The following is a 13,042-nucleotide window of genomic DNA, read 5'->3' on the forward strand; positions in this document are numbered from 1 at the left end:
TATTTGGCCCACTGTACCAATCTGTTAGGATCTTTTTGGATTCTGTCATCCGGTATATTATCTGTTCTTTGTATCATTGTATCATTATAGGAATAAGCATTCATATAGTGATTACTTTGTTAATAACACTGTGCTAAGTACTTTGCTAATATTATCTCATTTGATCTTCACAACAACCCTGGGAGGTAGAGGCTGTTATGTCCATTTCACAATTGAGGAAACTGAAACAAATATTAAGTTATTTCCCCAGAGAGGCTGTAGGTGAACTCAAGCTCTCCAGTGCTCTGTCCTCTGTGCAATCTCACCACCTCTAGAGATGTTCTCCTCCCTTCTCTTTTCTTCCAGTGAGTATGTTCCTTCCCCGTCAGGTGCAGTTTCTGAAGGAAGAAATGCAGAAAAAGGAAGCTTCTCTTCTGGATCAAGAAAAACTGTTGGAAGCATCACAGAAGACAGAGCAGCAGTTGAGGGCCTCACTGTCTACACAGGAGGCCAAGGCAGCCCAGCTGCAACTAGAGCTGGACAATATGGAAAGCCAAGTAGAGGCTTTGGTTTTAGAGCAGCAACGTGGACGTCAGGCACAGGCACAGCTAGCCAGTTTCTACTCCATTCTACAGCAAACCTTTCCAACTGCTCTTGAGAGCAAGCTAGAGCTGAGCGGTGCTGGAGACGCCTCTCCCCTTCCATGGAACCCTACCATCATGAGGCCAGGTGAGTCAGCTGCTGAGTAATTGCTCATTTTGTCCATGTAGCAACATGGGGTCCAATGTAGAGACAGGGGTGGGACCAGGAGAAAAAAAGGGAATGAAATTTCTGTGATAAGAGAAGAGACTTGTGACTTCAGATCTAATTTTCTGTATTTCAATGACCTTCTTTGCAAATTTGTTGGATTTGCTTCAGCATTGCCCTATAGGACCAAAGGAAGAGCAGGTAAATATATCATGACTGAACTTTATCTTCCCTTTTTCTCAGATACCCACTTCTGAAGATAATATCCTTCATTTTTTCAGAACAAGAGAATGCAGAAAATTTCTTTACTAACTTCACTAATGAGGATGTGGCATCTGCCCTTCACAAGCTTCAGCAAGACTTCTGGAAGGCTCGTCATGCTCAGGTGTGTGCCGGTCTCCATTCTTATTTTGGAGTTTCTGCTGACTTACCTCCTATTCGAGACTGGATCACTTTTGGTTTCAAGATCTCCAATAGAGCAATGATTCCACAGCTTTTTTAGAAGTTGAGATTGTCATCTTCCAGAAGACCATGTTATTCACAGGTCTTTGGACTAAGTTATTTATTAAAGTTAAATCCCTCCAATGAATTGTCCAGCAAATCAGAAATACTTACTGGATGTCTTCTATTGTTTGCACATCCATGAAATTAGTCCCTTTCAGCCCCAATATTCTACAGTCCTGCTCTCCAGAGTTTTGACTTTTCATCAAGGAGACAAGATATATATAATCGAAAAGTACAGGAACTTTATGTGTTTAACATTAGTAGACAATGTTGGAGTTGTCATAGGATTGTACATGCTACTAAGTATGTGGCACAGAGAAAGAATGTTATAATATACTCTGTAATTTAGAATGTCTGAAGACTTCCTGGGGAAAAAGACTTGAGCTGGACCTTGAAGGACAGAGAGAAACAATCTCAAGCGTAAGGAGGATAGAAACCTCAGGGTTGGACCAGCTTGGTCTCAGCCTGAACCTCTGGAATTTTAAAAGAATCAGACTAACCTCAGAAATTGAATCTAATTGAATAGATGAAACAATTCATATTAGGGTCTCACCCTAATATGGAGGGTGCTATTTTTTCAAACATCCCCTTCCCCTGCCTTCATCCTGGACCATATAATTTGGTGAGAACCAAAACAATCTTTCCTATTTCCTCCCATAGGATAATATGAAGTGTCAGATCAAAAAGCTGGAACAGCAACTGTCCCAAGCTGAGACTGAACGAAATCAGTTTTCTGCTGAAGTTGAGGAGCTTCAAAGACTGCTCTCCCAAGATCAGGAAGGTAAGATGGGAGGCCCAGTCCACCCTAAAGTGAATAAGGCCATTGGAGAATGGTAAGAAAGGTAAGGATATGTCCCCTAGGAGAATAGATTCTAGGCCAGGGAGGCTTCTTTTCTGCTCTCTTTGTAGTACATCAATGCATTAGGCACGTTACTGTGGGCAGCATGTCTGAAATACTAGGTACAAAAGGGAAGCACAGGTTGGCTAAATGGAGCAGCAAACAGGTTGAGAACAGTATTGAAATGGTAGCTGGGAGCAGTGCCAGGGCCTGGTAATGACAGCAGATTGAAGAATTTGTAAAAATCTTGTAACCTTCTTTTCTCTCTTTTCCTTTCTTACTCCCCTCATCCTCTTCTCCATGCTTCCCCTTACTATTTGTTCTTTCTATATCCCCTCCTTCTCTTCCCACAGAGAAATTGAAACGGGATGGGGAACAGACCTCCTTGGAGATAGAGTTGACAGCACTTCAAGAAAGAGTGGTCTCCCTACAGAGCAGCCTGGAGAGTGCTGAGCAACAAAGAGCAGAAGCACAGGTGAGATGATACTTGCCTCAGAGCCAGGATTGCTTCAGTAGTTTCCTTCTAAAACTGGCACAGGGGAACACAAGGAACCAAGGGCCCTGGCTCCCTAGCAGCCCAGAGTCCAAGACTTACCTGCCCCAAATTTAATTATGACCTCACATTGCCCTGTTCCTTATGCCTTATGATCTGTATTTTTTCCTCAGAATTGCTGGCAAGGCCTTGAAGGATCTTCACTCAATTATATTCTCTGGATTAAGAATTTTCTTTCTCTTCAATTCTTTCTCTCACTCCTGAGCAAGAATTTTGTTTGGGTGTTATGGGCAAAGGCTACTCTTCAATATTAGCCATAGTTCAGTTTTTCACTTCCATTTCCCATTTCTTTTTTGAGATGAGTATCTCCCATAGTTTCTTCTTCTCTGCATTGACATCTTTAGGCCCAACCCCAACACAAATATATTTGTTCAAATTCTTCCATTTGTGGCAAGCATATGGCAAACTTTCTTTAGACATGTTTGGACTAATTTTGTGACTTCCTAGGAAATGGGAAATGGACATTAAGAGCCTTGATCAACCAGGCTGTCTGTTACACAATAGAATTTGGGGCCCTATTATTTATACTTTTCATTATTCAGCCAAAATAAGAGAATCTTCTCCCAATTTTACATGGTAATTTTAGAGGACTATCTCTCTGGGTATAGATGGCACTTTCCATCCCAAGTGTATTGGAATTAGCCTGAATCACCTCATTGTTAAAAATAGACAACACCATCAGTTGATCGTCCCATAATCTTGTTGTGTACAAAGTTCTCTTGGTTCTGCTCCCTTCACTCAGCATTAGTTAATGTAGATCTTTCCAGGCCTTTCTGAAATCAGCCTGCTGCTCATTTCTTATAGAACAATAATATTCCATTACATTCATAATTTATTCAGCCATTCCCCAGTTCTACTCATTTTCAATTATAAAAAGAATAGCTACAAACATTTTTGTACATGTGGGTCATTTTCCCTCTTTTATGATCTCTTTGGGACCCAGCAGAGACATGAAGAACATTATTTTCAAAACACCAGTGTCCCAAAATTCTAAGATGGCAGAATTAGATGAAAGGAATATTTTATGTTAGTAGTCTAGAAAACTGCCGTGTCCAGAGACAGGAGGCTTTTCTTTTTTAATCAACTTTGAGCCCAAGTACTTTGCAGCTGGCTTCTAGTTCAGCATTGTGACTTCAGATCTAATTTTCTGTATTTCAATGACCTTCTTTGTAAATTTTGCTGGATTTGCTTCGGCATTGCCTTATAGGGTAGATAGTAGGTGAGGATAGTCCAGTTTTTAAGAGGATTCTGTTTCTATTTTCAGAATGAACGGGAACTGTTGTGGGCAGCCAAGGAAAATTTGATATCAGAGATGGAACACCTTCAAGCATCCACTAGTGCAGCCACTAAAGCACAAGCTAGTGTCATGGAAGCCCTTGAAGAAGAACTGCAAGCAACATGCTCAACCCTGAAACAGAAGAATGAGGAAGCAGAGAGGGAGCGAGAGAACACAGAGGCTTTGAAGGAGGAGCAGAAGATGGCCCAGGAAAAACTGGATCTCCTGACCAGTTGCCTATCTAAGAGAGAGAAGGAGCTAGAAGTCTTGCAGGAAACAATTCAAGAACTGGAAGAGCAGAGAGAAGCACAAAAAGTAACTCAAGAACATTTGTCTCTCAATCTAGAGAAGAAAAGGCAAGCACTGGAATCCCAGAGAGAACAGCTCCAAGAGCTGGAAAAACAAAAAGCTATGCTGGAACATCTGCCTGTGGCCATAGAGGAGAAAGAGAGGCAGGTAAAATCACTGAGAGAACAGATTGAAGAGCTTGAGAAGAAGCAAGAAACTCAGGGAAATATCCTGGAACTTCAGGTTCTGGATTTACAAAAGAAAACACAAATGATAGAATCCCAGAGAGATCAGATTCAAGATCTGGAAAACCAGTTGATCACTTTAGAACATCTGACTTTAGAAGTAAAAGAAAATCATGAAGAAATAGAATCCCAGAAAAAAAAGATTGAGGATCTAGAGAACCAAAGAGAAATGCAGAGGACCACTCTGACTCACTTAACTTTGGATTTGGAGAAGAGGAGTCAAGAAATATTGTCACAGAATAAACGAATTAAAGAATTAGAAAACCACAGAGCTCTACTAACAGCAGATCTTGAGGAGAGGAGCCAGAAGATGAAATCTCACAAGGACCAAATGGAGGAGCTCCAGAAACAAAAGGATCAACTTACTTGGGACCTAGAGAAGAAAGGCCAGGAATTGGTATTACGAGAAGAGAAAATTCTGGTCATGGAAGAACAAATAACATTGCAGCACACATTTTTAAAGGAAGATCTTGAACAGATGAAATTGGCCTTAAAGGAAAAAGACAGGGAAATTGAGTCTCAGAGAAAACTCATGATAGAGTGGGAAGAGGAGGAAAAGGGACAAGCCAAGGCCCAGCGCAGCAGCTTGGAACACATGAAACTGATCCTGAGGGACAAGGAGAAGCAGGCTGAGTACCAGAGGGAGAGGATCCAGGTGTTAGAACAATATGGGCAACAGCGTGAAGAGCAATTGTGGGGCCTTCAGAGAGAGATTGGGGAGATGACACTGCTCTTAACACAGAAAGAGCAAGAATTGGAGACTCACCAACAGCATATTGAGAAAGCTCGGGAAAGAGGGGAGTCCAGGGAAAGGGTTCTGCAGGACCAGTTGAAGAAAGTGAAGGAGGCCCTGCAGGCAAGGGAGCAAGACCTGGAATCCTTTCAGCAGAAGGCACGGGAACAGCAGGAAAGCCAGGAAGAGAGGGTGAGCATTCTGCAAGCATCCCTGGAGCAGGCCAGGGTAGCCCTGAAAGAGTGTGAACAGGCAGTTGAGACCCACAAGGAACAGAACTGGAAGGTGCAACAACAACAGACAGCTGCAGAGCTACAGGTCCAAGTTTTGGAAGAGCTGCTGGGAGATCTCAGGGTTGAGTTTCAGGAACAGGAGAAGGTTCTAGAGGTCCTGCAACAACAGTGTATGGAGAAGGGAAACGATCGGGAGAACAGGCACCAGCAAGCAGAGGTTAGGCAGTGGGAAGAGGCTGCAGCAAGCCAGGTGCAGGCCCTTCAGGAGGCCCTCAGAGCTGCGCAGGCTTCCCTTCAGGAGAAAGACCAGGAGCTCCTCCAGCGGGCAGAACTGAGCCAGCGCCTGGAAGTCAGTGCAGCTTCTCTGCAGGCAGCCCTAGATGCTTGTCAGTTGCAGGCCCGGCACCTGGAGGAGGCCCTGAGAGAGCGTGAGAGGGAGATCAGGGAGCAACATCTGCAGCACCAAGAGATGGTCCAGCATCTGCAGCTGGCCCTGGCTCAGAGGGACCGGGAGCTGAGGCACCTCGACGAAAAGGGGCAGCAACAAGAGACAGTCCCCAGCCAGCTTGACAGAGCAGAGGAAGAAAAGGGAGAGAGCAAAGTCCTGAGAGACAGTTTCAAGCATCTCCAGCTATCCTTGTCCAGGGCTGACAGAGGGATCCTACAGAAGGGCTCTCAAAGACAGGACCAGGAGTTTTACCATGATAGCCACAGCCCAGGGAGAAAGGAAGAAGACGAGGAAGCCTGTGGGATGGAGATGATGAAAATGTCCCTGCGTGAGCTATTGCCTGTGTCCTTGGAGGAGACCAAGCTCCAGGAGGAGCTTAACCGGGTAAGGAATGCTCTGAGGCAGACGGAGGCCCGTGAAATTGAGTGGCGAGAGAAGGCTCAAGCCTTGGCACGTTCTCTGGCTGAAAGTGAGGCCAGCATCTGTAACCTGCGGGAGGCAGCCCTGTTCTTACAGGCCAAAGCAGCAGAGCAAAACACAGAACAGCTGCAGCATCAGGTCAGTTATGGGGTGGGGAAGGAGGGCCAAAATAGGGGCCCCACAAAACTAGCCCAGGGATCAGTTACTTCCCAGGGCATTCTGGGGCTGGTGAGGTCAGGGTCAGGAGCTCGGGAAGGCATTGATACTTCTAGCCAAGAGAAGTTGACCCCTTTCTCTTGCAGAGCTAACTCACTCATGTTAGCAGGTGTTTAATGTGTCTCAGAGAAAACATCAGGAGTTTAAAAAGAAAACCCAGAACCTTAAGCTTGTCAAGAGGGATGCAATCCCTAAGACCATGCTTTCTTCTAAGGCACTGCCCAAGTCTCTGGGCTAACCCATCAGTCGCCTTTGTCCCTTCAGACTTCACGTAACATTTATTCCCTACTGGACTGTGAGACCCATGAAGACAAACCCTTGATCTTAAGTTGCTATAGCATTCTCTCTCTTTACACAGTGTTCTCTATACATGGTACACATTTCACATACGTTTGTTAAATTGAACTTGGGAACTCCTTTCCTTCCCTCTGGTCCTGCTCCCATATCCTCAGATAATTTTGGGAGTGTAGGAATAAAAATTTTTTGTAGCATGGGGACATACTTCTGCTACACATGATGGAGGGGCCAAGCAAAAATACACTAATTGACATCTATGGTATGATGCCCATAATGATACAGTCTAGCCCCTTGCTTTTGTTTTCAAAAGATATTTCCTGCCATTGCTTGATTTTCCTTTGCTTGTCATGTGATCAGACATCCACACACCTCCAATTTGGTACTTCAGAATAAGAAGGATCACCAGCTTGATAGATTATTTCAAGAAGACTCCCCAGTCTGCACTCAGTCCTTTTGGTACCTGTTCGCATTGACTCCATCTAGTGGTGGGTCTATCCTTTCAACCTATATTTATAGAGGGAGAGTCTGTAGCATATGTCCAGCCTAGTCATAATATGGACCTAAAGAATTTAATGACAGACATGGACCTGGATTCCCAGAAGTTTATAGAGATAAAAGGCAACATTCACTGTAACCATTGTGTGGTTTGGGAATAGAAAAGAAACATACTTAACCATTTGTTAAGTACATCCTATGTACCAAACACTTGTGGGACAGTTGGTGCTATCAAAGAGCCAACATTTAACTAGGGAGATAATCACTTGTTCAACTGTTAAGGCAGGGCTTTGGGGGAAGAGTATAGGCTGTTCTCTTCCTGTTTAGTGAGAGGAAGATAGGGCTTTTGTGAGGATCTTGGCTGAGGGGATGTCCTTGTTTCCCGGCTACCACACAGGAGCAGTTGGAGCTCACAAGACAAGCCCTCGAGGAGGAGCAGTCTCAGAGCCAGGGATCTGCCCTTGAGGCAGAGCCAAAAGTCCAGGGAAACCAGGGTGCAACCCGAGGACAGGTGAGTTGGGTACACTGGGGGAGTAAGGGACCACAAAAAAGGTGAACTACGAGGAACAATAGCCAATTTCTGGGTCCTGCACCTATTCTGGCTTAGTCATGACCTTGAATACTGTGCTTGCGTGCCTGCAGTCTGACCTCTGTACCTTTCCTCCCTGACTTGGTACACTTCCTCATTGGAATGCACCTCATTCAGTCCACAGGATTAGATGATGATGGGTCTTGCACAGAGCATGAGAAGGCACAGCAAAGGCAGCAAAGATTAAAGTACTTTCTGGATGCTATGGCAAGTCTGGAGCATGAGAGGAACCGACTTCAGCAACACAACTTCCAGTTAAGAATCACCCTAGAGCATGTAAGTAATTGGATCCCTCTTCACACCCAAGCACCTTCAACCACCTGAACCTAGAATCCACTCCATCTGAGCTCCAGTCTCTTTCCTTCCCATCTCTCCCCACACTCTCTCTAATACCTCCCTTCCCCTCCTTTCTCCACTTTCCTTGATGGGAAGGAGACTCCCATGTCTAGAAGGCCTGACCATGTCTCTTCCCTGGTTACAGGTAGAGCGGGAGCGGAAAAAACTGAAGAGGAATTTCAGCCGCATGACCTGTGCTGCAAGTCCCGCCCCCAGCAAGACCACAGCCCCCATACCAGCCTCACAGGTAATTGTTTCCTCTAATTCCTAAGCTATGGAGGGCTCTTTGTCAGATATCTAGGATCTAGAATACTGAGGGAAAGAGCTTTGTCTGGAAAGTGGGACACTTATTTGGTCCATCGAGGAGCCTCTCATGGCCGTGCCATGCCAGCCAGTTGGCCCCTGGTGCCTATTCTCCTGTTAGCCTCCCAAGCCTTGTGCAGCAGGCTTGGTCCTATTTGAAGCACTGGCAGCCCCTCAGGGATGGCTGCTCCATCTCTGGAAGGAAGGCTGAAACACAGGGTGAGCTTGTGGCAGCCCAACAAAGAGATGATGTTTTTTTCAGGAAGAAAAAAGGGAACCAGAGTCTCCTGCAGAATTGAAACTTGTAGCTGAGTTACAGAAGCAGGTGAGAGCTTGTAGCTTCAGTGTCTTTTTTTTTTTTTTAAATGCTTTTTGGAGGAGGCAGCTAGATGTAGTCTATAGAGTACCAGTCCTGATCTGGCCTCAGACACTTAACACTTCCTAGTGGTGTGACTCTGGGCAAGTCACTTAACCCCAGTTGCTTCAACAACAACAAAAAAATCCTTTCTGTAAGCTGATTTTTATTAACATGTCAGCCCTGTTCTTAGGCATGTGAGGGGATCTCTTGATAATCTAATTGAGAAAGACTCAAAAAACAGGTCATAACTCTCCCCAAGACAGAATCATTCTAGACATCACTCATATCTGGGAGAACAGAGGACTTCCTGTTTGAGACTTGTGCAGGAATTTCTTTACCACTTGTCTCTGGACAACAGGCAGGTGTCCCTCTCACTTCCCACAGGTGGCCGTCCTTCAGGCACAGCTGGCTTTGGAGCGGCAGCAGAAGCAGGACTACATCTCCCGCTGTGTGCAGACAAACAGAGAGCTGACAGACCTGCACCACAGTCTTTCCAACTCACTGTGGGCCGTAGCTCAAGCCCCTGAAGCCAACGTCCTGGAGGCAGAGGCCCAAAAGCTTGATAAATCACTGACCCACAGCCTGACATCTCCTAGGCCATCCCCTCCATGTTGCACTCCCAAATCTGCCCACGCTACCCTACGGTAATTGATGGTATGTAGCGGGGAAAGGACTTGAGAAAAGCTTGAGAAAGCTTGAAGCCTTGATCAACATACCTTTAAAAGGCTTAGGCCCCTTCCTGCAGTTTCCTCAAAGGTGAAGACCTTTTCTAGAGAAAAGCCAGTTTCTCTGATCCAGAGCACAGGACAGTTCTGCTTACAGGACAGCCCTTCCCCTGATGCCCTCTTTCATCAGCATCTCTTCTTACAGAGAGGTCAGCCCTGAATGAGATGGCTTCAGGTGTTGACCTATATTTATTGAATCCATCTAGTCTACCTAACCCCTTATAATAAAATATTTTCTATTTTCCTTTGATCTTCTGTCCTTTTTGTCAGCAGGGTGAAATCCACACCTTGTATGTGATAAGCTCATGACAGTCTAGCCCTTCCACATATCCACCTGTCAGTTGGCACAGATTTATTGAAGATTTAGGTCCGAGCTACTATACTGCTATATATAGTTGAATATAACAGAACTTGGACTTTGCTCTCAGAGAATACACAATCCATTTAGAATAACAAGACTCCTACACATGGAACAATGAGAGAACAATCACACACTAAATTGTAGTATTACAGGCAGCATAATGACGCACGCTGATAATATCACTCCTATGCTGTAGGGATTCAGAAGAGGACAATATCTCTGATCTTAACCCATTAGCAGGAGGTAGAGTACAAGGCACCCACCTTAGCCATGAGCTACCTAAACAGAAGTCTGGCTGGAGTAGCCAGGCTCTATCTCTAGCCATTATGGGGCACCTGGGAAATCAATACTTCCTAGCTGAAGTAGTGCCATCCACAAGCCAAGAGACTATTTAATCTGGGAAGTTTGTTCAGAAGCAAAGAACTACAGGCCAGGCCTTGAAACACTTCAGTGGATGTCTGATGTAGATATTTGGGCTCTCTGTAGGGGTCCAGAGTGCTATCAATCCACATTTATCATCCTATGCAACTCCTCCCATATGTGTTCCTCTCAGTGGGGGGTTTCTGTCCAGGTCATAGTAGATTAATGCAGCAAGTTTACCTTGCTGTGTAACTTAACCAATTTCCTTTTTAAATCAATCAACTGTCATGCTAAATGGCTATAAGGTGTTCGGACCCTGGGGAAAACATATATAAAAAATGAAATAATCCCAACTGTCAAGGGATTCTGCAGCGGGGTGGGTGAGGACAATATATACCTGTTACTTACAGGATAAATAGAAGTTAGGGAAAGAGGGCAGTGACTTTGTTCTACTGCATCAGAAATTCTTGTTAAAAGTTGCAGGATACAAAATAAATCCACACAAATCAACAGCATTCCTTTTTTAATCAATCAACTGTCATGCTAAATGGCTATAAGGTGTCCGGACCCTGGGGAAAACATAAAAAATGAAATAATCCCAACTGTCAAGGGATTCTGCAGCGGGGTGGGTGAGGACAATATATACCTGTTACTTACAGGATAAATAGAAGTTAGGGAAAGAGGGCAGTGACTTTGTTCTACTGCATCAGAAATTCTTGTTAAAAGTTGTAGGATACAAAATAAATCCACACAAATCAACAGCATTTTTACATATTACCAACAATGTCCAGCCATAAGAGATACAAAAAGAAATTCCATTCAAAATAATTGTCAATAATATAAAATATTTGGGAATCTATCTTCCAAGGGAGAGTCAGGAACTCTGAACACAATTTCAAAACATGTTCCACACAAAGATCTAATCAGTTGGAAAAATATCAAGTCCTCATGGGTAGGCCAAGCTAATGACAATAAATAAAAATAAAATAACAATAAATGACATAATTATGACATGACAATAAATGACATAAAAATGACAAAACTACCTAAATTAATCTAGTGCCATACCAATCAAACTCCCAAGAAATTATTTTGCAGATCTAGATGTAAGAGCAAAAGGTCAAGAATTTCAAGGGAATTAATGGGAAAAAAAAATGCACAGTCTAACTGTGCCGTACCTAAAACTATATAAAGTATAATATGGGAGTATCTAGAGTAGCAATTCTGGCCCTACTTACACTCTTAAAAGTTATTGAGAGACTCTTCTCCAAGAGCTTTTGTTTATGTGGGTTTCATTTATCAAGGTTGACTATATTCAAAACCATTTGGTACTGGCTAAGAAAGAGTAGTCAATCAGTGGAATAGGTTAGGATCACATTACAAAATAGTCAATAACTATAGCAATTTAGTGTTTGACAAACCCAAAGAACCCAGCTTTTGGATTATTTTGAATTATTTGACAAAAACTGCTGGGAAAATTGGAAGAAATTAGGACTTGATCCACACCTAACACCACATTTTGAGATGACCTAAATGGGTTCATGATTTAGACATAAAGAGTGATATAAGCAAGTTAGAAGAACACAGGATAGTTTACCTCTCAGATTTGTGGAGAAGGAAGGAATTTGTGACCAAAGAACTGGAATTCATAATTGAACACTAGATAGATAATTTTGATTATATTACTGGTCAAAGGATATGAACAATTTTTAGATGAAGAAATTGAAACCATCTCTAGTCATGAGAAGGTTCTCTAAATCACTATTGATCAGAGAAATGCAAATTAAGACAACTCTGAGATACCACTACACACCTGTCAGATTGGCTAAGATGACAGGAAAAGATAATGATGAATGTTGGGGGTTTGTGGGAGAACTGGAACACTGATACATTGTTGGTGGAACTGTGAACGGATCCAACCATTCTGGAGAGCAATTAAATGCTCAGAAAGTTATCAAACTGTATATACCCTTTGATGCAGCAGTATTACTACTGGGCTTATATCCCAAAGAGATTTTTTTTCTTTTTTTTTTCCTTAGGCTAGGGTTAAGTAACTTGCCCAGGGTCCCAAAGAGATCTTAAAGGAGAGAAAGGAACCCGTATGTACAAAAAGTTTGTGACAGCTCTTTTTGTAATGGAAAGAAACTGGAAACTGAATGGCTACCCATCAATTGGAGAATAGCTGAATACGTTATGGTATATGAATGTTGTGGAATATTATTGTTCTGTAAGAAACGACCAACAAAATGATTTCAGAGAGGTCTGGAAAGACTTACATGGACTGATGCTAGGTGAAATGAGCATAACCAGGAGATCATTGTGCACGGCAACACAAGATTATACAATAATCCATTCTGATGGATGTGACTCTTTTCAACAATGAGATGATTGATGCCAGTTCCAATGATCTTGTGATGAAGAAAGCCATCTGCACCTAGAGGGAGGACTGAGAGGACTGAGTGTGGATAACAATATAGCATTGTCACTCTTTTTGGTGTTTTTTTATTGCATTTTGTTTTCTTACTCATTTACTTTTTTTTTTTTTGATCTGATTTTTCTTGTGCAACAAGAGAATTGTATAAATATGTTTACATATATTGGATTTAACCTATATTTTAACATGTTTAACACATATTGGATTGTTTGCCATCTAGAAGGGGGGTGGAGGGCAGGAGAAAATCTGAAACACAAGGCTACCCTAGAGTCAATGTTGTCAAATTATCCATGCTTATGTTTTG

The 13,042-nt window shown here is 43.1% G+C and overlaps 1 protein-coding gene across 9 annotated transcripts in view; it reads left to right on the forward strand.

Annotated features, from left to right (window-relative positions):
* CEP250 (centrosomal protein 250) overlaps positions 1-9,833 on the forward strand; it is a 35,427-nt gene extending 25,594 nt beyond the window's left edge. For 5 of the 9 annotated variants that reach the window (XM_074292497.1, XM_074292501.1, XM_074292502.1 and 2 more), the window contains 11 exons: positions 369-708; positions 898-927; positions 1,008-1,111; positions 1,891-2,011; positions 2,422-2,543; positions 3,886-6,402; positions 7,670-7,783; positions 7,979-8,137; positions 8,343-8,444; positions 8,763-8,825; positions 9,243-9,833. In XM_074292497.1, the coding sequence (XP_074148598.1) occupies positions 369-708; positions 898-927; positions 1,008-1,111; positions 1,891-2,011; positions 2,422-2,543; positions 3,886-6,402; positions 7,670-7,783; positions 7,979-8,137; positions 8,343-8,444; positions 8,763-8,825; positions 9,243-9,506 (3,936 nt within the window). In that variant the 3' untranslated portion in view covers positions 9,507-9,833. The remainder of the gene's footprint in view (positions 1-368; positions 709-897; positions 928-1,007; positions 1,112-1,890; positions 2,012-2,421; positions 2,544-3,885; positions 6,403-7,669; positions 7,784-7,978; positions 8,138-8,342; positions 8,445-8,762; positions 8,826-9,242) is intronic. The other 4 variants (XR_012486729.1, XM_074292500.1, XM_074292499.1 and 1 more) reach the window with 4 other exon arrangements.
* Positions 9,834-13,042: the final 3,209 nt, after the last annotated feature.

Source organism: Sminthopsis crassicaudata, chromosome 2, assembly GCF_048593235.1.
Source record: "Sminthopsis crassicaudata isolate SCR6 chromosome 2, ASM4859323v1, whole genome shotgun sequence".
Taxonomy (NCBI): Eukaryota; Metazoa; Chordata; class Mammalia; order Dasyuromorphia; family Dasyuridae; genus Sminthopsis; species Sminthopsis crassicaudata.